The sequence below is a fragment of the Cyprinus carpio genome, chromosome A11, assembly GCF_018340385.1.
Source record: "Cyprinus carpio isolate SPL01 chromosome A11, ASM1834038v1, whole genome shotgun sequence".
Lineage (NCBI taxonomy): Eukaryota > Metazoa > Chordata > Actinopteri > Cypriniformes > Cyprinidae > Cyprinus > Cyprinus carpio.
In genome coordinates this window covers 12,073,895-12,098,115 of record NC_056582.1, presented here as the reverse complement: position 1 = coordinate 12,098,115, position 24,221 = coordinate 12,073,895, and the positions used below count along the sequence as shown (strand labels likewise).

Genomic DNA, 24,221 nt, shown 5'->3' with positions numbered 1-24,221 from the left:
AAATATTGTCAGAATAATCATTTTGTAAATAATGTTAGTACAATTAATAAAATGATAATATGTAAACAAGTGGCATGAAAACAAAACCATGTATTTGTATCTATTTCTAATGTCTGGTCATTCTACCAAATGTAGAATTATTGCCATATTCATGTAATGTCTATGGCATGGAAAAGCACAAGGTATTTTTGATACTTTGTGTATTTGGCACTGTTAGTGTTTTGATATTTTTCTGGTTGGCAAATGTAGCTCTAGTACCAGCTGCACATGCACGTGTAGAATTTAATAAAGAGCTTCTTCATCTTCACCAAATCAGTGTTAATTTTCAAAACAAATTTTGATTTAGTTTTAGTCATAGTCTTTTGACTAAAATGCCATTTAGTTTTAGTCATATTTTAGTCAACTGAATTGTTTTTAGTTTTAGTCTAGTCGACTAAATCTAAAGTAAATTTAGTCGACTAAAACCTAATGGGTTTAGATACAGTGCAATTATTAAGCATTTCTCTAAAATTTCCAAACTCATTATATAGATTTGATTTAAAGGTCTTATCGTGATAGACAACAATTTAACTGCAGTAACACACAACATGCCTTTATGTTAAAATGAAATAAAACCACTTCTCATAAAGAACAAGAACATGGTCTTCTTTTTAAAGAAATACCAATGGTTATATAGGCTAATAATGCATTCTTTATAGCAACTTGCTTACCATATTCTTCATTCTTTCAAGCACACACATTTATTTCTGTAAATAAATTTAGATTAATCTTTGGGGCTACAAAGTTTTTCAGTCAAGAACAGTGCATGATTTTCTGTCTTTCTTTTGTTGCTTGATTAACATCAATGACTCAGACAATAGCAACTAAATTAGGCTGCTGTCCCTTTAAAACCGACTGCACAGCTGCAATGGATGCAATGTACTGATGCACTTTCTCCCTACTGTTTACGTTCACTTAAGACATAATCAACTGTGTTTACATGAATACTCGTCAAAATGGACAATTCTGCATCATTTTGTGTGTAATTCTCCGTTCATGCGACACAAAAGAGTACTCTTGCGCTGTGAGACACGCTTTCTGTTTGTGTATGCTTCAGTATCTGCCCTCTGAAAACCGGACCGAATTGAGTTCTCTCTTGTGTCATCAGATTTATCTATATGTCTGCTCTTCTCTTACTTCCACATATTGACATTTTTGAACGTTTTATGCAATGTGCAGCAAGTGTTAGCTTATGTCCTACCGGTTCATACAGGTGTATCTCAATAAATTAGAATGTCGTGGAACATTTTTTATTTATTTCAGTAATTCAACTCAAATTGTGAAAGTCGTGTATTAAATAAATTCAATGCACACAGACTGAAGTAGTTTAAGTCTTTGGTTCTTTTAATTGTAATGATTTTGCCTCACATTTAACAAAAACCCAGCAATACACTATCGGTATTAATACCGAATGAAACATACTGAATTGCGAACCAACACAGGCCATTTTGCTAACCCGTTCACAGCCTGTTTATTGTGAACAACTGCATAAATGAGTGCCTCATTCACAAATTAGTTCTAATTCTAAACATCTAAAAATGTCAACGCTTCCCTTTTACCTCATCAGTGTATTGGTGCTACTACTTTACTAAAGTGAAATGTAGATACACTAACAGCTTCACAGTCTGTAGTGACACAACATTGGATGTCAAATCTTCTCAAAAATATACAGTACATACAATATTGTTCTAGAAGAACAAAGAGACTATATGTCGCGGGGGAAGTTGTGGCCTAGTGGTTAGAGAGTTTGACTCGAGTCTCGGGCCGGCAATACCACGACTGAGGTGCCCTTGAGCAAGGCACCGAACCCCCAACTGCTCCCCGGGCGGCACAGCATAAATGGCTGCCCACTGCTCCGGGAGTGTGTTCACGATGTGTGTGTGTTCATTGCTGTGTGTGTGCACTTTGGATGGGTTAAATGCAGAGCACGAATTATGAGTATGGGTCACCATACTTGGCTGTATGTCACGTCACTCACTCATATGCTACACATATTGATAAATATACAGATATACTGCATTTTAAAGAAACAGTTTAATAAACAAGAAGTTAATATTGACTACCATTTTTGGCACAATATGTCCAGTTACTGTATGCTAAATTGTTTTAGAGAAACATATTGTAGTGTTTTGTTTCTGAACAAATACAGGTTTTTGAACTAATGGGATGATTGAATGATTCAATAACTCGCTCATTTGTTTTCGTTACTGAACGAATCAGCATTTTTGAACAATTGAACAAAAGTGAATGACTTATTTATAAACACAGCCACCTGTTTCATTTCTGAATGTATCAGTTTAATTACTGATTATATGATTAACTAATAAAACGTCATTAGAGAGATATTTGGGATTGGTTGAGGAAGTGTAAACTGGATCTAAAGTCCTATAAAAAGGTAACTGAAGAAATAAAAAAAAACACAGGCCACAGGATCAGGAAGTAATTTGCAGCCTTTTGATCTGTGCACCCGTGATGGTTCTTTCTTTAGTGTCATTATACTTACAGATGAAATAACCTTCTAGGCTCTGTAACATAGAGTGTGTCTTTGAATGTATGTGTGCACATACATTTGGTGTGTTTTTGTGCATTTTTCCATCCATTGACTATGTGTGTGTTTGTGTATTTTCTAAGCCGCACAGCTTCAAAGCAATAAAGTGAGTTTTTTTGTAACTCTGTGGGTGTCAGCAGGGAAACTCCTGGTATTTTCCAGTACTGATGTTTGGAGAAAACATAGAAGATTCCCACTGCTACAGCTGTGAGAGGTATTTCTCGTGAGATCTAAAGACAATGACATCACAGAATGCGGCACATTCACAGTGGTTGCAAGGATCTGGGTTTGTGTGTGCATGTGCGCACACGTGTCTGAACATCTGTGCATCTTTGTGTGCTGTGTGCATCTGTGTTGTGTTGAGTTTGTATTTGTGCCTGTTGGGTAGCTTGTAGAGGGGCTTTTTAAAACAGGTGTGCTGCTTAAAATAAGTATTTTGGGTTGATTACGAATTAAGTTTAATCAACACACTTATGGTCTAATGTTGATTACCACAAGTATTAATGTCATGTCACCTCAACTTTTCGTAAAAAAAAAGGCTAAATTCTTACAGTGAAACTTAATGGTGCCAGTCCATAAAAAAAAACATGTTCACATGATTGAGTGTGAATAAAATTGCTTTTATTTTATTAGCTCAAATAATACACAAGTTTTAATTAAAACTTAACATACACAACCATTTAAAAGTCTGGGGACAGTAAACTGTTTTTAAAAGAAGACTCTTTTATGCTCACCAAGGCTGCAAAATCAATATTTTTACAATTTAAAATAAATGTTTTCTATTTTAATATATTTGAAAATTTAATTTATTCCTGTCATGGCAAAGCTGAAATTTCATCATCATTACTCCAGTCTTCAGTGTCAAATGATCCTTCAGAAATCATTCTAATAAATATCTTTACTGTCGCTCTTGCTCAAATGAATGAATCCTTGCTGAATAAAAGAATAACTTCATGATAATAACAATAAAAAAATATTACTGACCCCAAACTTTTGAACAGCAGTGCTTTTACAGTATAATTTTTTTTTTTTTTTTTATTTATTTATTTTTTTTTAAATCCTTACTTAACTTGTTTTGAATCCAAGATATTTCTTTAACCTTGTCAACATCATTCACAAAATCACATAGGCCTATACTGTACATGGCCAGCAGCCATATCGCCCTGCAGCCCAAGACTGGTTGCCCACTGAAGCTAAGCAGGGTTGAGCCTGGTCAGTACCTGGATGGGAGATCTCCTGGGAAAACTAGGTTGCTGCTGGAAGAGGTGCTAGTGAGGCCAGTATGGGGTCCTCACCCTGTGGTCTGTGTGGGCCCTAACGCCCCAGTATAGTGACGGGGACACTATATTGTCAAAAAGCACCGGCCTTCAGATGAGACATTAAACAGAGGTCCTGACTCTCTGTGGTCATTAAAAATCCCAGGATGTCTTTCAAAAAAGAGTAGAGGTGTGACCTCGGCAACCTGGCCAAATTCGCCCATTGGCCTCTGACCATCATGGCCTCCTAACATTTTGTTTGGTTATTATCATCCAGGTGGATGCTGCTGTCCAGCGCTTTGAGTGCTTAGAAAAACAGAAAAGCGCTATATAAATGTAATGAATTAGGCTATTATTATTATTTCTGTGAAATGATACAAAGAGCGCCACACCAGCAGTAAAGTCATCTGCGGTCTACTGGATCCAACAGTACAGCCAAAACCACAGGTATATTATTTAATGACTCTATTAAGCTTAATTATGTGGTAGAACCTCAAAAGACTCTCAAAACTCCTTAAACTGTCAGAGGCACGGCCTAGCAATATATTTCTGTCTACTAAGTTTGTCTCTGTACTTGAAGGAAAAATAAATACATAAAATATTAAAATAAAATGCAGAATTCAAAAAGCGATGTCTAGATGTTCTGAATGTGAACTAACACCGTTCTTCACAGCATTGATACAATAAAAACACACTGTACATGACCATGGTGATAATTAGTTTTTACAGCTCCAATGTCATTTGCATTGTCAAGCATTCCTGCAGAATCACAACTCTATGGCAAGAACATTACACATCCCAGCAACCAGACTCAGGGCTTACCAAGTGGCCTTAAATACTGTACATTCAGACATCTTTCATCAATAGATTCACTTGATAAATTAAAGCCATTCAGAAACATGAATCTGGCTCTTTTGTCAGTTCTTGGTATAGACTTGAAATGCTTAATTAAATCCGTCTTGCAGTCATATGTAACCAGCAAAGCAAAATGTTACAGGGTAATTTAAATCCCTGACTTTACTAGCACAAGTGCAGTGATGACTCAGTCAGTGAAGCAGAAATGGATTTATTTGTGCAATTTAGTGAATTATCAAATCCAGCATAATGGCCATTGGACATTATGGACTTTTCATTCACATTCAGGTCTCATACCTGACCTCCAAATTATCTGTTGTAAACAGCATTCATGATTTGAATAAATAAATAAACCAAATATCAGCCAAGGGTCTGGTAATGTTTACTTTTTTTATTATGAAACTGCTGCATTTGGTGATAATGAATATTGTACACACTTGCAGAATTCAAAATTAAGCCACTGGTAGCCAGGGATGAAATTTGAATAGTCCTTTCGCAAACATAATTTTTACCCACCAATGCCCAAGCTCTTTATCAGCGCAAAAGTGCTGAGGTCTGTGCCACCATACATCTTTTTAGTGACAGACCACAACAGTTCAGTGAAATTCAGTGAGCTTGTTGCAGGCCTGTGGAAAATTTATAGTCTGAAGAGGACAATTTAGAGTCCGAGCACTTGCAGAAGATATTTTTTGATAATCATATTTGCATTCCTGGGCCGACGTCCAGGGAACTTCAGCAGGCTTTGGGAATATAGAAAGACACAGACCTTGAATTTTTTTGCCCCTTCTGCAGTCTCACCTGGCTTCACCTCTTCTCGGCATGCGTTTCCTCGTCCTTCAGCATTTTAACTTTTCAAATAGGTTTTTGTTTGTACGAATGCAGGTATGAACATATAAATAAAGCTACAAAGATTCTTTAGAAGAGCAGATCAATGCTATAAGTGAGTGACCATGTTGAACTGGCAGCACAGTGGAAATTTGTATTGATTTTTCCTCGCCAGTCCCCAAAGCAGCTCCAAGATTCTAGAAAGGTCTACAAGTTTGAGCTGATAATCATTATTTACAAGAGATGCCTCCCCATTATAGACAATATAAACAAGACAAAAAGAAAATCAATGAAAGGACAGACATAGATATGTATAGTTCAGTCTGTTCCCAACTGTGATTGTAGACAATGGTTTTGAAAGAATCTATAGTCAAATACTTGGGGTTTATATTATAAAGTCCACAATTTTTCCATTACTATCATTCTCTTCTTTATAGTCTGATTTATTAGTCTTCCATTTCACTGGCCTGGAAAGAGTATTTCATAATTGTACAGAAGTTGTTTTCAAAAAGTGTGCCTCAAAGAAAACTTCACGGAACAGTTCAAGGAATGTCGCCTCATTTTGTCACATTTACACATAGTGAAAGTGAATGAGGATCAAAAGTCTTCAATTATGCTCAAAAACAGTCTATATATATCATATATATGGCAAAAAATGGTGAATTGAAAAGTTCTTGCCTCCCTTATTGTATGGACATCAGTGATATTATTGCCACCATACTAAATTTGAGAGGCATGGAGAAAAAATTATTGGAATAATGGCTTAATTTAAGTCTTTTTTCCCATACAAATCTATCATGTGGTCAGTTTTGTTGAAACTAAAACTAAAATGATTAAAAATAGTTTTCATTAACGAGAATAAAGCCAATATAGAATTTAAATATAAGATGAAAAAAAAAAAAATATATATATATATATATATATATATATATATATATATATATATATATATACATATTACTATCATAAATAAAATAATTAAAATTACCAAAACTAAAACTGAAATACAAATAAATCAGTAATACTTTACAATAAGATTCATTAGTTAACTACTTTAGTTAACATGAACTAAACATGAACAATACATCTACAGCTTTTATTAATCATAGTTAATGTTAATTTCAACATTTACTAATGCATTATTAAAAGCAAAAGTTGTGCTTGTTAACATTAGTTAATGCACTGTGAATGAATATGAACTAACAACTGTTTGTTTATTAACTAACATTAACAAAGATTAATAAATATTGTAATAAATGTATTGTTCATTGTTTGTTCATAATAGTTAATACATTAACATTATCTAATGGAACCTTATTGTAAAGTAAATAGAAATACATAAAAAACTAATAAAAAATGATGAAAGCACATATCAAAATTACTAAAACCTAAACTAAAATTAATATGAAAACATTATATAAATAATACTGAAATTACATTGTATATGGCTTCAGATGCACACAAATTTCATGGACTATTTTTTTTTTTTACTTTTTTTCTTGGCTATATTTATACATTTTATTGTGCTTTTTAGTCATTTTGGACTTTGAGAGCCAGTTTTACAAAATGTAAAAGAGCAGCCATGTCTTTAAAAAGTCACCTAAAGAAAGTCATTAGAATGACATGAGGCGAGTAAATAATGAAAGTATTTTCATTTCTGGATGAACTACATTGTCTCTTTCAACAGAACATCATATACATGATAATATCACCTACAATGATGCAAGGTTTCATAAAGATTAGGAAAACGGAGCCATGCGAGATACAAAAAGATTAATCCTCTCTTCCAAACACCAAAGTTTCCTCTCTTCTCTCTCTGTCCCTCTCTCTTCTAACTCCTTAATGAGTCAACAAATTGACAGCTGGATTACTGGGCCAGTTTGTAATCCTTTAATTTCTCCATTTAAGATAATCACTGACTGAATGGAGGGATGCTTCCACTTCCTGTGGCCCTTGTCAATCAAGTCAAAACGCTGCAAACGCTGAACGTAACCCCAAAGACACAATCAAATGACAATCTGTCAGGCTTGAGAAGAGTCTGCGTGCTCATGTTTGTGTGTGCGATTCAAATTCAAGACGTCAGCCAAATATTCTCAGCAACACCTTTTCTGTTTCTCTGTGTGTATTTGTCTTCTTGTGAGTCCTGCATTTATATAAGCAAACAGACTAAATGCATGTCCGACAGTCCGTGACCACAGCCTTCTCAACGGAATCTCTTTAAGACAGCCTGAGGACTTGAAGTGAAGCTGTCTGCAAGCCTCAACAAAGGACGAGAGAGAGAGAGAGAGAGAGAGAGAGAGAGAGAGAGGCACACAGATAAGGATAAACTAAGGCTGCATCTTATGAATACAATTAGCATTCCTCACCTCTTTTTTCACATGTTCCCTTCTTCATCCCCCCCAGCCCTTCTGCGATCTCCGACGCTGGGAAAAAGCGCTACATCTAACCTCTTTCCTATTACCTTCTTCGACTCGCTTTAGATTTGTGCCAAACCTTGAGACTCTCTGGGCTGAATCATGTTCGCTTTCCCGGTTTTAGTATTTGCTCCTTAAAATAAACCCACCATGTCAAAGAAAGAAGTAATTAAAACAGAACCTAAGGGCATGATGAGGAAATAAAGACACCGCTAGGTTAGAGTCATGAAACTCGTAATGGGACTCATAACTGAGAACACACATATATATGTATATTTAGAAAAAGTAAGAGAGTTTGTTTAGTTCCACATTCATGATGTGTAAAAACATGTATTTTGTTATACATATATACCATAAGACAAATACTCTTAAACTAACAGTACACCCAAACAAAAGGAACATTGTTAAAAAGTAAAATACAATGAAAAATCATTTTAGTTACCTTAAATAAATCTGAAATAAAATATAAATGTTACATGAAAAACTGAAAGTTAAATTAAATGAAAATGAGAAATGTGAACTGAGATAAAAAGAACTGAGATAAAATAAAATAAGGTTGACTTACTAAATTACAAAAATGAAATAAAAAGTTAAATATTAATATAAAAAACTACTAAATACTACTAAAACACCTAATATTAGTGAAATTAAAATAATAAATACTGTATGATACACTAATAGTATATTAATAATGCTAAAATATCGCTGCATATGGCTTCAGATATTTTACTCTGTGAAAAAGAAAATAGAGAGAGAGAGAGAGAGAGATAGAGAGATATTTTGAAGAATGTGTGGGTCGTTTTCGCCCACACAATAATGAATGGGAACTGGAACACAAAAGCACCATAAAAATATTCCATAAGACTTGACCACTGCCCTAGCTGTCCTTGGCATGTTCTTAAGAGAAGCACCAATGCCAATTTGAAAAGGAATCATTGTTTTGAGTTAAATGTGTTCAATGAATCTGAAGGAATGAGTCTGAAAATGTGATCACAAGTAAATTATGTCCTTGTATTTTGTTGTAGCCATTCTTTGATAGTCTGATCACATAGAAATGTTTTATAGATAGAAGTTGTACTTTTGGATTGACGTGTCCTTGCGTATGTGTCATATTTTTCACCCTGACGTTAACATCCTTAATAATGAATGAATCAACATAAATTTTCTTTCAACAGTGGTGCACTCAAGGCCTTCCATCAGAATCACAGCCGTCTTCTGCCACATCGATCTCAGGTTAACTACCTCAAGCACCAAAGCATCTGAATATGTTAGATCAGAATGCAACCCTAAGTGACGGGGCCAGTGCAAAATTAGAAATGCCTTGCTGGCTAATAGTACACATGCAGCAAGCAGTGAAAAGTCTGCCTTTAAGATGAAAATCCAATCTGATTTATATTCAAATAGACAGTGGACCATGGTGTCATAAGAAAACTTAATAAAGAACTGTTAGGTGAGTGGTAGAAATAAAGCATGAGAGAGAGGGGTGGGAAGGAAAATAAAGATCCAAGGAAATCAAGATTTCTCCCTTTTATATAGTCTTATATATTGTACTCACTATGTACAGCATGGAAAACTAGATGGAAATGTGATGGAAAAATAAATCAGGCATGAAACAAATCAAGTCTGTATGCATGGTACACTCCTGAATGCTTGGTCCACTTGAGCTGAGTAGCAGACTTTGACGGTTTCTGTTCAATAACAGCAGTTAATGCAAGAGATATCATCCTAAAGAATATAAATATAAAATGTAAGCATCATTGAGCAGTACAAAACAAATAGAAAATTTAAGTTTCAATTGCTGATAGCGCTGTTTATTATGAAATTAAAAGCTGTAAGTTTCTGCTTTCAATTATTACAACAACGATAATAATTTATTCTTTTTAGCAGTAATTTAATTTTTATCTGCTGTTTAGATGGATTTTAATTTAGCTTATCTGATCAGAATCCAGTTGAAACTTTCTGTTTTATAAAAAACTCTTAACCCTGTTGTGTTTGTGACTGCAAAGCTCCACACAGGGCTCAAGCAGTAATGAGCTTTTGTGAATGTCTGTATCCATGAGAGGTTCCACAGCACAGTGTAAGTATGGAGAGCAATGTGTTTGCTAGATAATGAGGTAAACTTCAAGACATGACTGGAAAGCAGAGCGAGAGCCAGGGAGTCCATACGACGACCGTCTCCATCTCACAGGTGGAGTCCTAGTTCTGGTTTTATTGTAAAAGTGCCTTAAGATGTCTGTGCGTTTGGATTTAATGAATGTCCTTGTGGGAGAGGCATATTTTTTAAAACGAAAGGACATCTGAAGTGGGAACTTACTATATTTTATTGATGATAAAATGTGGTGTATGCGTAGAATATCTAAGAAATCCAACCAGGCACTATATTTTGTGGCACTGCAAATGTCACAAATCTGCCAGGGAAGTCAAATGACTCTGACTATGCATAAGCACTAGTAATTAAGATGATTAATGGCCGCCTCTGAACTAACGGCAAAGACCACTGACTTCCGTTTCCCACCAGCACTGTTTCGGATATTAAAGCGTTATGAACTGAAGTTCATCGCTCATGTTCTCTTGAACAGATTCTGACAGCATCCTTTCAGACCATCATTTAGGGGTAAGTGCAACTCAAATCAGATTGTTCTTTTGTGTGCGAGAGTGTACCCGTCCTCCCCCCATCTCCATCTCTCTGTCTTTAGCTTCAAAGTGCCTGATCCTGCTCTTAGGCCAAGATGATGGTTTACACTACAATGTGCAATCAGTGGAATACCCGTTTTCATGGTTTATCTCTCCCAGGTGGGGTCCTGCTCTGAAAAAGGCCAGTGCTCAAATGCTCCATTCGTCTTCATGGACAATATACTCTCATATAAATGCTTTGTATGTAGTATATGAATCCTTATTTTTTCTTCTTTTAAATCTATATTGATCTGATCACATGAACATTACTGTTCAAATGTTTGGGGTCAGTAAGGTTTTTGTTTGTTTGTTTGTTTGTTTGTGTGTATACGTTTATTCGGAAAGAATGCATTGATTATAAAGATGTTTATGATGTTAAAAAATAATTCTGTAATTGTAAATGAATGCTGTTTTCCCTGAACTTTCTATTTATCAAAAATTCCTGAAAAAAATTATTATTTTAAATTGTAATAATATTTCACAACATTACTGTAAAAATGTATGTTTGATATATTAATAAAATGCTTCCTTGGTGAGCAAGAGACTTCTTTAAAAAAAAATAAAAAATAAACATTTAAAAATCTTACAAACCCAAAACTTTTGAACTGTAGTAACATCCAAAAAGGGTCAAAAGGTCTAAGACAACTGAAAAAACAAAATGGTTTAATTTTTTTCAAATTCAGAATAATTTCTAATCGATTTTGTTTTGCTAAATAAAATAAATATTAGCTAAATATTGCTGTAAAGTTACAAAAAATACAAAAAAAACAAACAAACAAACAGAAATATATTGCAGATGAAATATGAAAATTGTACAATATACAAAATATGCATATATACTCTATAAGTATACATATAACTTGTATATACAGATAAATGTACATTTCTGTTTTTCCTAATATTTTTTTTTTTTTTTTTGCTATTGCTTTAATGACAGCTCTTTACAACCCTTTACAATAAGGCCATAATTAGTTAGCGTTAGTTAATGCACTGACTAACTTTAATAAAAATACAATAGTTAGTTCATGTTAGCTCATGTTGGCTAACAGTTCATTCATGTTAGTTAAATAAAAAATACACATACATCTTTTGATTTAAATAATGTATTACTAACTGCTGAATTTAACATTAACTAAGATGAATAAATGAAGCATTTACAAAAAAAAATATCACTGTAAGTTCATGATAATTAATGTAATTCACTAAAGTTGACAAATGGAAACTTATTGTAAAGTGTTACCATGACAGCAGCACTTGAGCTTCATGAATTCCACTGGTTCATGACTTTTGCACACACAATCAATGTCACAGACTTGCACAAACCTCACACATTCTTATTTTTAAAGACTGTATGTAACACTCCTTTGCTCCTTTAAATCTCTTATTTTCAGTGTGGTTTCAATCACTTAGACGCCACCGTACATGTCAACACAGCAAGATGCGCCCTTTATGCATGAGTTTATACGACTATAAACGATTGCATAAACGCCTGAAGACATGACGTAACACAATAAAACCTCATAAAATATAATTTTCTCCTGAGCTAGACTGCCTACCGCAATAACTAGCCATGCTAAATGATTGCATCATCAGTCAACGTTACACGCAATTCGAAACTTCCCATTTAGAATCTAGAATCCAATCATGTAAAACACAAATGCTTACCATACCTATTTACCGTGGCCATGCGGGTGCCTTTCATATGCTCCTGGGGCCAGCTGAATATGTGACAACCCTGGCATTTATATTTTGTCAGCATAAATGATGAATCTTTTCACATGCTGAGTGAAGATGAATCACGTCTAGTGAGGCAGAGCGCCTGAAGGGACTCACGCTGTCTGTTTTTACTGTGTAAAGACATTAGAAATGTTGGATGGTTGAATTATAACCACTCCGGTCGACTTCATTCGAGGGCTGTGTCTTTAATAGGCTCGTTATCCATAGAAGTACAATAAAAGTGATCATGAGGATTAGAGGATAATAGGTATAAGTGCACCGCTCTTGTCATAATAACCAAACTTTGCTATAATTAAAAGCCCAGCACGAACAAACACCATTGTAAATGAATAGAAAATAAACACAACAAGCTACCGGTGTAATTAAACAGAATCAGCAAATTGCATCGCAAGCAGCTGTGAGACCAGCGGACAGCTGGCAGACACCCCGACTGCTCTGACCATGAAAGAGTAGTCATATCTGATTCTGTTTGGATGGCCAGGCTTTAGAGACCAATGCTAAGCAGTACCTAGAGAACTGAGATGTCCAGTGCACTGCAGCCATATTAAACAGTTATGGAAGCAACTCAAGCGGAACTTTCTACTCTCGATTCCTCAGCCAAGTTCAACTCTTAGACCACTCCTGAGAATTCTCATCTCAGCATTAGCATTCTCGAGGTGTCAAGCCAATGTTTACAGTCTTAGCTAAATTGACGCTGGATTTTCTTGACTTGATGCTCGCTGGCCCTACCGAGCACACCAGCTCACCCATTGCTCTCCCCTTTGACGGTTCTGGGTTACACAAGGCTGTTATCAATAATGTCCCTGTGAGACGACCCCACTCCCCGATTACTACAGTTCCTCCAAACACTTCACCCTTCCTCCAGGCCGGTGACTGTACATTAATCACTCTCTATAAAGGCTCATACTGCAGCCTGACGATATACACCCAAGTGCCAAGTTGTGCTGGGGTAAGCATGTTTTTAAAATGAAGGAATGGTTGCTGCCTGAACGCTGGTGGATATCATGTGCACAGGCTTGAGAGCCAATCCCAGCAAAATGTTCAAATGTGAGTAAACAAAATGATTGACTCATGCGCAAGTACTTGGACAAGCACACCAACACTCCACCGGCTTGCTGTGTAACAAGCACATCTGACATGTCAGTGACTGACAATATTCACCTCCACAGGCTGGAATCAAAACAAACAGATCTTACAGGTACAGTATACAAGAAACATTTCTAAAAGTATTGAGAATAAAATACAAATGATAAAAGCAGATTGCGCAATTATGCGAAGATTCAATTTTGTGTTCCCGCATCAGTGCAAGAGTTGCAACCAGAATGAGAACAACAAATATTTCTCCCTCTACACAACCATGTTCATGTGAATAAAACCATTGATTAGTCTGATAACAGTTATACTCAATCAAAGTTTGAATGCAGTGGGGAAAAAAAAAAAAAACAGGTAATTGATCGAATCAATGTGCCATTTTCTTGTATGATTTGTTTCTGCAAGTCCAATTTTCCCCCCAACATCCTTTCTTTTAACGTAACAGCAAAACAAATTCCATTAAGCATATCCCCTCATAACGTGTGCGTACACACACACACTCACACACGTACAATGGAAATGAAAAGCGACAGAATAAAAGGACGGCTGAAATCTTGCTGAAAAGAAGTGGGAAAGAATAGAGGAACTGTATTACACGCAGGACAGAGGGGGAGCGGGGAAAAAAAGCAAAAGCTTAAGGCTCAAAGCGGCAAAAACACCCAGCGGGAGCCGAACAGAAGATTTAAATGAGGCTTCGGTAGCCAGCCGGGCCACTGAACTATCCATTAAATTCAGATTATGGGTTTCTTTCTATTTTTTATTTATTTATGTTTTTAATCATCCAGCCAAGGTTTGTCTGATAGTCAAACTAAAGCTGAATAATATGCATATTGATTGTGATCAGTAGGAGACATGGGCTTTGTGCATTTTATTAATGCAGACATGTGCCAACTGTAGCTCTCAACAATTAGGAACGCGTATACACTTACAACACCCACCTAGATGAAAGCGTCATTTTTGGCACAGCATGGATGCGTTTCTTTAAATGCATTTCCTGACATTTTGCAGACCTTGAAAATTACATTTGTAAAGCATTGTTTTTTGTAAACGTGTTCTAATTGCATTACTGGTCCTGTGTGTACTATCAACATTCAGCACGCTGGCATATCTGCATCTCTGCTCTTCCTTTCTAAACCATTTATTTGTGCTTGTTATTCCGCACTATGCTTATTTTGAAGCCGGATGAAACTGGGTTTAGATCACTGTTATCACCTTTTAAGGAATCAAACAACTAATCTAAAATTACTGAACAGGTACTGTAGAATATTCAACAACATCTCCTGATAATTTAGGAATTATTGTCTGTAATTAAGCAATAATGAAGCTAGAATTATTTTTAACATATTAAATTTAGCCTACACACAGATAGAGGGAGAGAAAGTGATGCACAAGTATTTGCATTCACCCACAAACCTGTTGCTAAAGCTCCAGTGAGATTAACACACACACACACACACATTTAAACCTGTGCCGAATCGCGCAATGCACTGCAAGCTCTTACCTTTGTGAATCTTCAGGCCTTGCAGCACACCCCTGGGGACAAATACTGTGTAGAAACTCTGGGAGAAACCTGGTCTGCATGGAGCGAGGGTCTGAGCGTTTCCGTGACTCCCCTGAGAAAGACAGACATTATTGGCTATGAAGACACAGGAGAGAGGAAGTGGTTATGCAAATTGATTTGTGACCACAGGGTTGTGGTTCTTATTCAAGGTTATCGAAACCAATATAAATACCTTCAGGAGGCAAACTCAAAGAGTAGGGATGCAGTCGTTTTACTGTTAGGCATGAATTGCTGTTCTATAGACAGGTTTAAGCCTTTTTTGTCTTATGTACCCTCCACTTTGCCTTTAGAAAAGCTCAAGCAACCTAATCAATAGTAAACCGATATAATTTAGCTTTTATTATTATATTATTAAAACATCACTTTTAATAAATTGGATCATAATCACTTTTAGTCAGTCAATACAATAATTGAAAATAAAATAAAATAAAATAAAATAAAATAAAATAAAATAAAATAAATTAAATTAAATTAAATTAGGTATATTAAAATAAATTGTAGTAAAATTTATTTTTTTATTTTAATAAATTTAAATGTTTTATTATTTTATTATTTTCTTTCTTTTTTTTTCTTTTTTTTTTGGTTTGCATTAATCCCTTAAAAAGATTCTAGAATCAAAATTAGTTTTTTTAATTATTAGTAAATTATTTAAACATTTAAAAATGTTATGTACTCTCCACTTCGCCTCTAGTAAGGGTCAAGTAACTTTTTCGACCGCAAACCATTTTTTTTAATGGATATAATTTATCTTTAATAGTAATACTATTAATAATTCAGTTTTCATAAATTATATAATTATAATCACTATAGTCAGTCAATATCAGTAATTAATATCAGTAAAATAAATAAAGTCAAAGAAAATAAAATTAAGTAAAAAAATTCTGTTATTAATTTAACTCATGCAGATGTATAAAACTAGCATATTACATTTTGGGGTTTTCTTTAATTCCTTAAAAACCATTAGATTAATCATTGAGATTAGTTGTTTTAATTATTATTACATGATTTAATAAAATGAATTATTCATTTGTTTTTGTTTTTGCTTTTGTTTTTTGGAGGGGGGTTGGGTCTAACAAAGCAATATCTCAATCTCTTCAAGTACCCCTTGTAACCTGCTTAAATACCCTCTGGAGTGCATGTACCCCTCGTTGCGAATCGCTGCTATAGTCCTGTACAGTGTTTGAATATTCAATGCTTCTGCGCAAATGAACACATTCATAATCAAAAACAGCAAATCTCTTAATTCGCATTCAGAGGTCTGCATTCCCTAATGGTGGTTTTAAAGAAATTTACACGAGTGAAAACATCAAGAGCTTCTCTAAATTTTAACAAGAGCTAAATTAGCCTGTTTGATGATTAAAACAAACCGAGGGAGAAAACAGGGATGCGAAGGAAGACAGGAAATGCAAAGTAAAGAAGGTTGTGCTGGAGTTCTGCCATGTAAATCAGTAGAAAAACTGTGCCCATTACAGTGGCATCTATTTTAGGATAGTGACCTAGTATGTGTGTGTGTGTGTGTGTGTGTGTGTGAGAGAGAGAGAGAGAGAGTATGTGTAGGCATCAATGAATAGTGCTCACCACTGAGATTTAGCATAATTAGAAGGTGGGTCATATTCAGGTTATCCTGGTCTCAGTATGGTGGGCTTTTCTAATATGATTCAGGGTTCAAGCTCAGGCCTCCGCTGTGTCTAAACTGAATGAGAAGTTGCCTTTAGGGGTCTCTCTCTCTCTCCCCTATATATATATATATATATATATATATATTCCATTCTGAAACACAGACAACTATGAACCTGAAAAAACAAGACAACAAAGAGCCGACACACTAAGCTCTTTCTTATATCACGGAGCGACAGTCTGTGTCAAAGCTTCCCTACAGATCACATTAGTCAACGGGCTGAGATGGGTACTTTCTAAAGCAGCGCTGCCTCTGCCCACCATGTGAAAACAGCTCCATAGCTACATTTTACCCCCATAGGATACAGATTTTATTCTGAATGAGTCATCAAAGAGAATGTCAATATCTGCCACATTCAACAGCAGTGTATTTTATATCCTCAACTTATATTTACTCAACACCCAGCATCTTCTAGATTTCATTTAATGTTATACGTGCGTTTTTCTTCTTCCACTAAATTAATGTTTCATATTTCCTAACAGCAAGTCATCACTGGCCAAGTTTTCTAGTATCCTACAGTGTTAAACCATTCCTGATATTCCTATTAATGAATCATCAATAACATGAATATAAACATGAATACAATTAATTTGCATATATACATATTCCTCCAGTAAGGACAGAGCAGCACAGCACTATTACTCGCAGACACACCACAGGCATCGCCGCATCCTCTGCAATGTGTGCTAAAAGTGCAGCTGCAAGCCACTGCAGCTTACTGATAGACGACCAGTGTTCAGCACAAACTGATTTACTTGTTTGAATGTTATTTAAAAGAAAAAAAAAAATCGACTGTTACAGAAGTGCTACGAAAGCAATTATGGATTTTCAAACAGACAAAGTAAACGCTCGATGCACCACTGTTCTTCTAGTAAGTGAGGACATAAAACGAAGAAATACAAGTGCACTGTTCCATACGGCCAGTCTACGGGTGTTTAAATTCAAGTACTATTACTTCCACAATGTTTGCAAATAAAACATATAGTCTTACCGAAGAGGTGCCCACAACTAAGGCACACGCCACAAGAATCGCGCAGCCGGTTTTCATTTTGGCCATCGGCAGATGTTTGTTATTCACAAACGTGGAGATAATTCCTGCGAGACGTGCTGTCGGTAGCAGCGTTCCGCTGAGCGATGCGAGAGAATATTGTCCCGGTCGGTCTCGCACCCTACTGCAGGTGGACAGGCGCTGTTCAGCTCAGCACCACGGCTCCGCTGGCGGCGTCACAACCGCTACAACTCCTCCTACCGCAGTACTACTTAAAGACACACACGGAGACGCACTACAGCGCGCCTGACAGTTAAACAGTCACGTATTGTGTACATTCTGCTTATCTGCTTTAGATTAAAATAGCCTGCCGCTGCAGTCAGGTGGCGAATTATAGGGGGGGTCTGACCACCTTAATTAAGGTTTAGAGGACTTAAAGATATGTGTTATTTGCTGCGTATAATTTAGATATTTCAGCAGCAAAAGTTAGGTTAGTTTCGCTAAATAGTAGCGATCACCTGAGGAGTAACCATAGCAACAGTTCGCTGTTCGAGCACTTTGCGTGACGAAATATCGGACAGCGTAGCCTATCTAGAAATAAAGAAATAAACAAAACACAAATACTGTAATTTTTTATCACTTTGTTATATAATTAAACATCCCAATTATGCCACAAAATGTTAGTGATTTGTTCAAATTGTTTTTAAAATAGTTTAAATACTACACAAATATTCTAAAGAGCACGTTCCTTTTGTTAAAAGTGATCAAAAGTTATTAAATTGTGGAATCTGGCTTATGCCATAGTATGATAATTAATACATCCACCCTCACGATGTCAGGCAATCAAAACATCTTCAGAATGTTTGGGCAATCAATTATTAAACTAATAAATGACGCTAGCAACCAATTTTCTTGTTTGGAAATTTACCATGGAAACAATTACTAGAAAAAAAATATATATATAATTAGCTATGTTGGGTGTAATGTATTAACAAGTAATACTTACTGTAATTTAATTAGTTTTTCCTTGAAAAGGTAAAGTAAGGGATTACTCTTAATTTTTTTCTGTAATTTAATTATTACCCCTGCTGAAAAAAAACAGCATATGTTGGTTAAGTATGTTTTGATGCTGGTCCTTTGCTGGTTTATGCTGGTCCTTTTGCCGGTTTATGCTGGTCCTTTGCCAGCACATGACCAGTGTATTTTATGTTGTGGATTAGAATATAAAAGCAAAGGACCATTTTTTTATTTAAGAGTAATTGCATAAACCTGCCAGCAACCAGCATAAACCTGCAAAGGACCAGCTTAAACCAGCAAAGGACCAGCATAAACCAGCAAAGGACCAGCATAAACCTGCAAAGGACCAGTTTAAACCAGCAAAGGACCAGCATAAACCTGCAAAGGACCAGCATAAACCGGCAAAAGGACCAGCATAAACCAGCAAAGGACCAGCATAAACCAACAAAGGACCAGCATAAACCAGCATCTCAGCGTCAAAACATACCCAGCATATGCTGTTTTCTTCAAAAGGGACCTCTGATCGATTTGTATTAAATACTGTATAGAACAGTTCTGAATTAAATAATAGTGAATGTTTTAGTGAATCTTATGTTAAAATGTATGTTTTTAATGTATATTTGTCCCTTTAAATAATGTATGCTATTTTATATTATTTATTTAAAAGAATTAAAAGAGCAGTTTCAGTTCCACTGGTTGATGTTGATATCATATTCAGAAAGTATTATTTATAAGTAACACAATAATTTTGAGAAAGAGTAATGAGTACACTAATCTGATTACACTATTGATGTAATTAACCAGTAATGTAACAAGTAATCATTACTTTTTTTTGGTAAATAAGGAGACCAGGGAGTGTTGAAACCCCATCAGTTGAAGAGTGAAATCATACATGACCACCATATTCCTGGGATGACACTCTGTGTAAAAATACAAAGGATTTACAGGGCAAACAACAAATGAATATTTAATAAAAGTTTAAGACACAAAGCACTGCATAAAAAAGTACTGAGTTACCGATGTTTAAACACTCTCCAGTCTTCCGTGCCATGGGAAAATTCTTTGTAATGATGTTTCTGACCAGAAGTGTAAACTCTTAACTGGCTTTTTCCATGAATAAGTAAGATAGGTTGTCCGTAGGCAAAAACGTCTGTCTTGCATGCTTCATATAACCGACTGCATGCTATAGACTGTAAAGCAGGAAGCTATTTCACACTTCACTTGTTTTTCTCTCTTTTGATCATAGCTGAGTCAGCCACGTTACCCACTGTGATCCGTTGTAAAAGACCTGTATCCCATCTGACGTAACAGCTTTAAACAGTGAGAAACAAATATAGCTCTCCAAGTTATTCATAATTTACTTCCTTGGCAACAGTCCTTTTGCCCAGAATGTAAGTAATCAAAAGGCCGTCGTCCACATTTTAATGACACTGACATTTTCTCGCTCATCTGAGTTGGTAGCTCAATTTCCATATCAGAAGGACAACGCCAGTCTGATCCAATCAAAAGAAACATGAGAGAAATGTGAACGTGATCTTTTATGCCAATTAGGACAGACCAATTCGTTTACCTGACTTGACATTCTTCTGTGCATACTAAATAGAGGATTGGTTTAAGAGGCTCTTTTGGTACAATTTTATTACTCAGTGAAAATTAAAACAAGAAGTAAAATAGGTACTGATATCAAGCACCACTCCACCAAATTTGAATGAATTCCCTGCTTCAAGCTGCGAGATATTCAGCATATACATGATATGTCATGTTTGATTGTAGACATACAGTATCTTTACTTGTAGAAAGAACTATTGCAGAATGGTCACAAATCTTGGAGGAACCAGAGTTTGTTGACCCAAGTTCACAATGTCAAAACCAGTTTTGAAATGTCTAAACTGACTGAAATCAATTCGCAAACAGACGCGTATCCAGGAAAGTACTTTTCTCGTCATTTTATTGTTAAGCTGAATATTGGTGCAGCAGCATGTGGTGAATAATTCTGAGTTCAGTGGATTGCAGAGCTTGGAGGTACTCTAGTATAGGGCTTTTTTTTAAGGTGTGTAAATTATTCTACTTGAGTACTGAACATTTGCCTAATAAAAACACCATCTGGGCACTTTTGAAGTGAATTGGTTTAAGGCCGTGTTAAATTATTAAGCAAATCTCACAAATTGGTCCCACTTAACAATTTTTACAGAAGACGAGAGTTATGGGCCAAACACTGTAGACATCTTTGAATACTTTGTCACAATTCGAGAGTCACACAACGGTTAATTCTCTCGTTACACTGACATATTTAAAGTAGTCTGGCACTAAGCTTTCTTTCACGGCTTCCGCTCAGCTGGTCTGCAGTTTCTCCATTTTCGCTCATTTGACAGAGGAAGAGAAACACTCTGCAGTCTGGCTTTGTTCATCCAACCATACTCTATCAAATCACGTGATCAATGTAATGCAACGAATGAGAAGCGTAGCATAAATTGAATGACATTTCCATCCCAACCAAACTGACGTGAATGCCTCAACTTTGTATGGACGGTTAGTTTTATAAATAATCCATTATAACATTTAATAATTCATGGCTGTGTCAGTTGTTGGTGTCATCAGCCTTAATGGTTTCAAGACACCTGTATCGCTCTGGCTACTTGAGGGAGTCCAGGATTGATTGTCCAAGCACTTTTTTAAGTGTTCCAAATGCCTCATGCTGCAATTTGCAGATAGGGCCAATTTTACGATAAGTGTGCGCAACATATTGTTTGTTCTTGACTGATAATGATGTTGCTATTTTGTATTAAATGCAGAAACCATGTTTTCAAAACCAGTTCTAAGAATAACATCACTGAGGGCTCACAAATTTGTGGGGTGAAAATGGAAGAGCTTTAATCTAATTTAATTTTAGCATTCACAGAGTTGCGTCAATCCCTGGAAAATGTTTACAGCAGACACAGCACACTAGCGAAGCACAAACAGGCAAAAGGAGGACACAGACTCAAAAATACTCAGAGATATAAAAAATAGCCTTTTGCACAGATAAACAGCACTATATTTCTCATGAAAAGGATGTGATTTCAGTGCATCATATGAAACCTCTCAGGTTGGCACAGTGAAAACTAACCTCTTTCAAAATAGTAAGGAATTTAAGCTCACAAAAGCATGTTGATTACCACAAAAGATCCACCTGTTCCTTCTTTTCTCGCTTATTTTATTTTATTTTTATACAATGGATGTGAATTGGGCAAATTGTAGCCACAAGACATTACAAAAACATGAGTGTTAACATGATTTTTGTGTGAAAATAAGACTGTAAAAAAAATTTTTTTAACAGCTTAAAAGCTCAAATATTATAGTCCACAAGTTTTCACAGAAAAAAAAGAAATAAATAAATTAGACTATAAAACTATAAAATATCTGCCTTAAAAATTCTCAAAAAAAAAAAATAATAATAAATATTAAAGAATTATATGCTTTTATGTTTTAAAAACAATTGGCCCCTTTTCACTGTAAGTGCCTCATAATTTCTATTTGAGAATTAACTCAAATTGAAATTTCTGATGGTAATCAGCATTATGCCACAAATGGTATCCATTGAGTTTAACTTGTATTGAACCCAGAATATTCTTCAAAAACACTGCAGAGAGAATATTTCCACTGCCTATCAACTTGCACGATGCACAGGGGACGTAGTCACAGAGATATGAAAATCCAGAATGCATAAGCAATTTCATCCATGGATGAAACTTGGAAACCACTTGACTCCTGGTGCAAAGTTACAGATAAATATTTGTATGTGTACACTACACAATCCACACAATGAGTCAGAATGTAGCAATATTGCAGCATAACGATGTTAGCTTGTTGCGTAGATTGAATCACAAAGGAAGAGAAAGTGAATAAGCAGCTTTCTCGCAGCAGCCAAATGCTACAGACAAAAGTTGTCATCCAAGTAAATGCATTACGTATTACCGGAGATAAATGGGAGCGGTGTGCTGTCTGTTTCTTCACATGACCTTTTGGCTGCAGTTTTGAAACACAATGATTGCTTGATAGGCATGCAGAGTGAGTGAAATTGACATACGACTGCAGATGTCATTTGTATTTTCATTTGAACCGCTACCCTGGAATACACTTTGCTTAATTAACCTTGCGGTGGCTGTTCCTCTTGGAGGACTTCCTATTCACCTCATACCTTAGGGAAGAGGTGCAATCTGCTCCTGTAGATCTTGCATTTCACACACAATTTACAACGATGGAGATGTCGCACGTCACGGCACCACAATGAAATGAACATAATGTTTTCTATCAGTCAAAGGGGTCATTAAAGTAATGTAGCTGTTTGGCTATAAAAATGCATTCTTTGATACTAACATCATCAGACAACATTTGCGGAGTACAGAGTTATGTAACCCGGCGCCTCCGGAATGTGATGTGCAAATGTTGTAACACATTTCAAATGTGTTAGTTTAACTTCTATAGCTGAAGAGAAGTCCTGATCATTAATAAGGCTTTTAAGAATATTCCAAGTTCAATACAAACCCTAAAATGACTGTAAAAATGACTAACAACTTTACGGCTCAAACAATACACCAGCTTTAACATAAGCTTTTTTAAAAAAAACATAAGCTACACATTTCTGCTTTTAAATCCTCTGAAAATTGGCCTCACTTCCATTGTGAAAGCCTCAATGAAACTTCTATTTATATTTAAGCGAGGAACAAGTCAAAATTATTTCTTGTGGTAATCAACGTTATGCCACAAATGCTATAGATTAAGCTTAATGTGAACCAGAATATTAATTTAAAGCTGTGATGTAATGGAAGAAGTGACAGAAAAAGGGGGACTAGGTTCAATTCATTGGTTGTTGATTGGATGGAGACAAATCTGAACACAAGCTTGCAGTTGATTGTAAGAAAGGGGCGGGATTTAAGCAGACAAAATGATTAGACAAGGCTGGCATATGTTGTATCGAGCAATGACAATCTAAAGTCGAAGTTTAAAAAATATAAATTAAATGAAATTAAATATATGCACTAATGAATAGTTCGCAAAAAGATCAATAGCATGCATTTAGAAAATAGATTTCCATTTCATGTCAGCATGAATAGTTCTTCATCATTTCCTGCTTTTTATATTTACTTTTTTATCAATTTAATGCAGGTTTTATTTTTTGCTTGGTTTGTTTCCTGCTTCATTGATAGATCTCTTCAGGCAAACGAACAATACAGCTGGCCCAGCAACTTCACCACAACACCAAGAGAACAAGAGAATAAAATTTTTCCCACTTCACCATCATATCGGCCCAATGCCTTGCCATTCAAAGCAATAATATAAACAACAGTTTTTTTTTTTGTTGTTGCTGTTGTTGTTTATATATGCTCACACTGAAAAATGTGTTGCTTATTTTGAGTAAAATGCTAATGCAGCATTCTAAAGGAATGCATTTTAAATCCCTTCTGTGCTCCTTTTTGGAGTTGGCGGGGGATAAATTAATAATAAATGGCATCTCGGGTGGGGTTTCGGGGAGAACGTTTTGCTGTTCAATAATGGCAA

General features: G+C 35.6%; 1 protein-coding gene across 1 annotated transcript in view; it reads right to left on the bottom strand.

Moving 5' to 3' along the window:
* LOC122146596 (cadherin-4-like) overlaps positions 1 to 18,156 on the bottom strand; it is a 209,446-nt gene extending 191,290 nt beyond the window's left edge. The window contains exons 1-2 of the mRNA XM_042766257.1: positions 17,670 to 18,156; positions 14,941 to 15,052 (exon numbers count right to left, since the gene is read on the bottom strand). Coding sequence (XP_042622191.1) covers positions 14,941 to 15,052; positions 17,670 to 17,735 — 178 coding nt within the window. The 5' untranslated portion in view covers positions 17,736 to 18,156. The remainder of the gene's footprint in view (positions 1 to 14,940; positions 15,053 to 17,669) is intronic.
* Between the last annotated feature and the right edge of the window lie 6,065 nt (positions 18,157 to 24,221).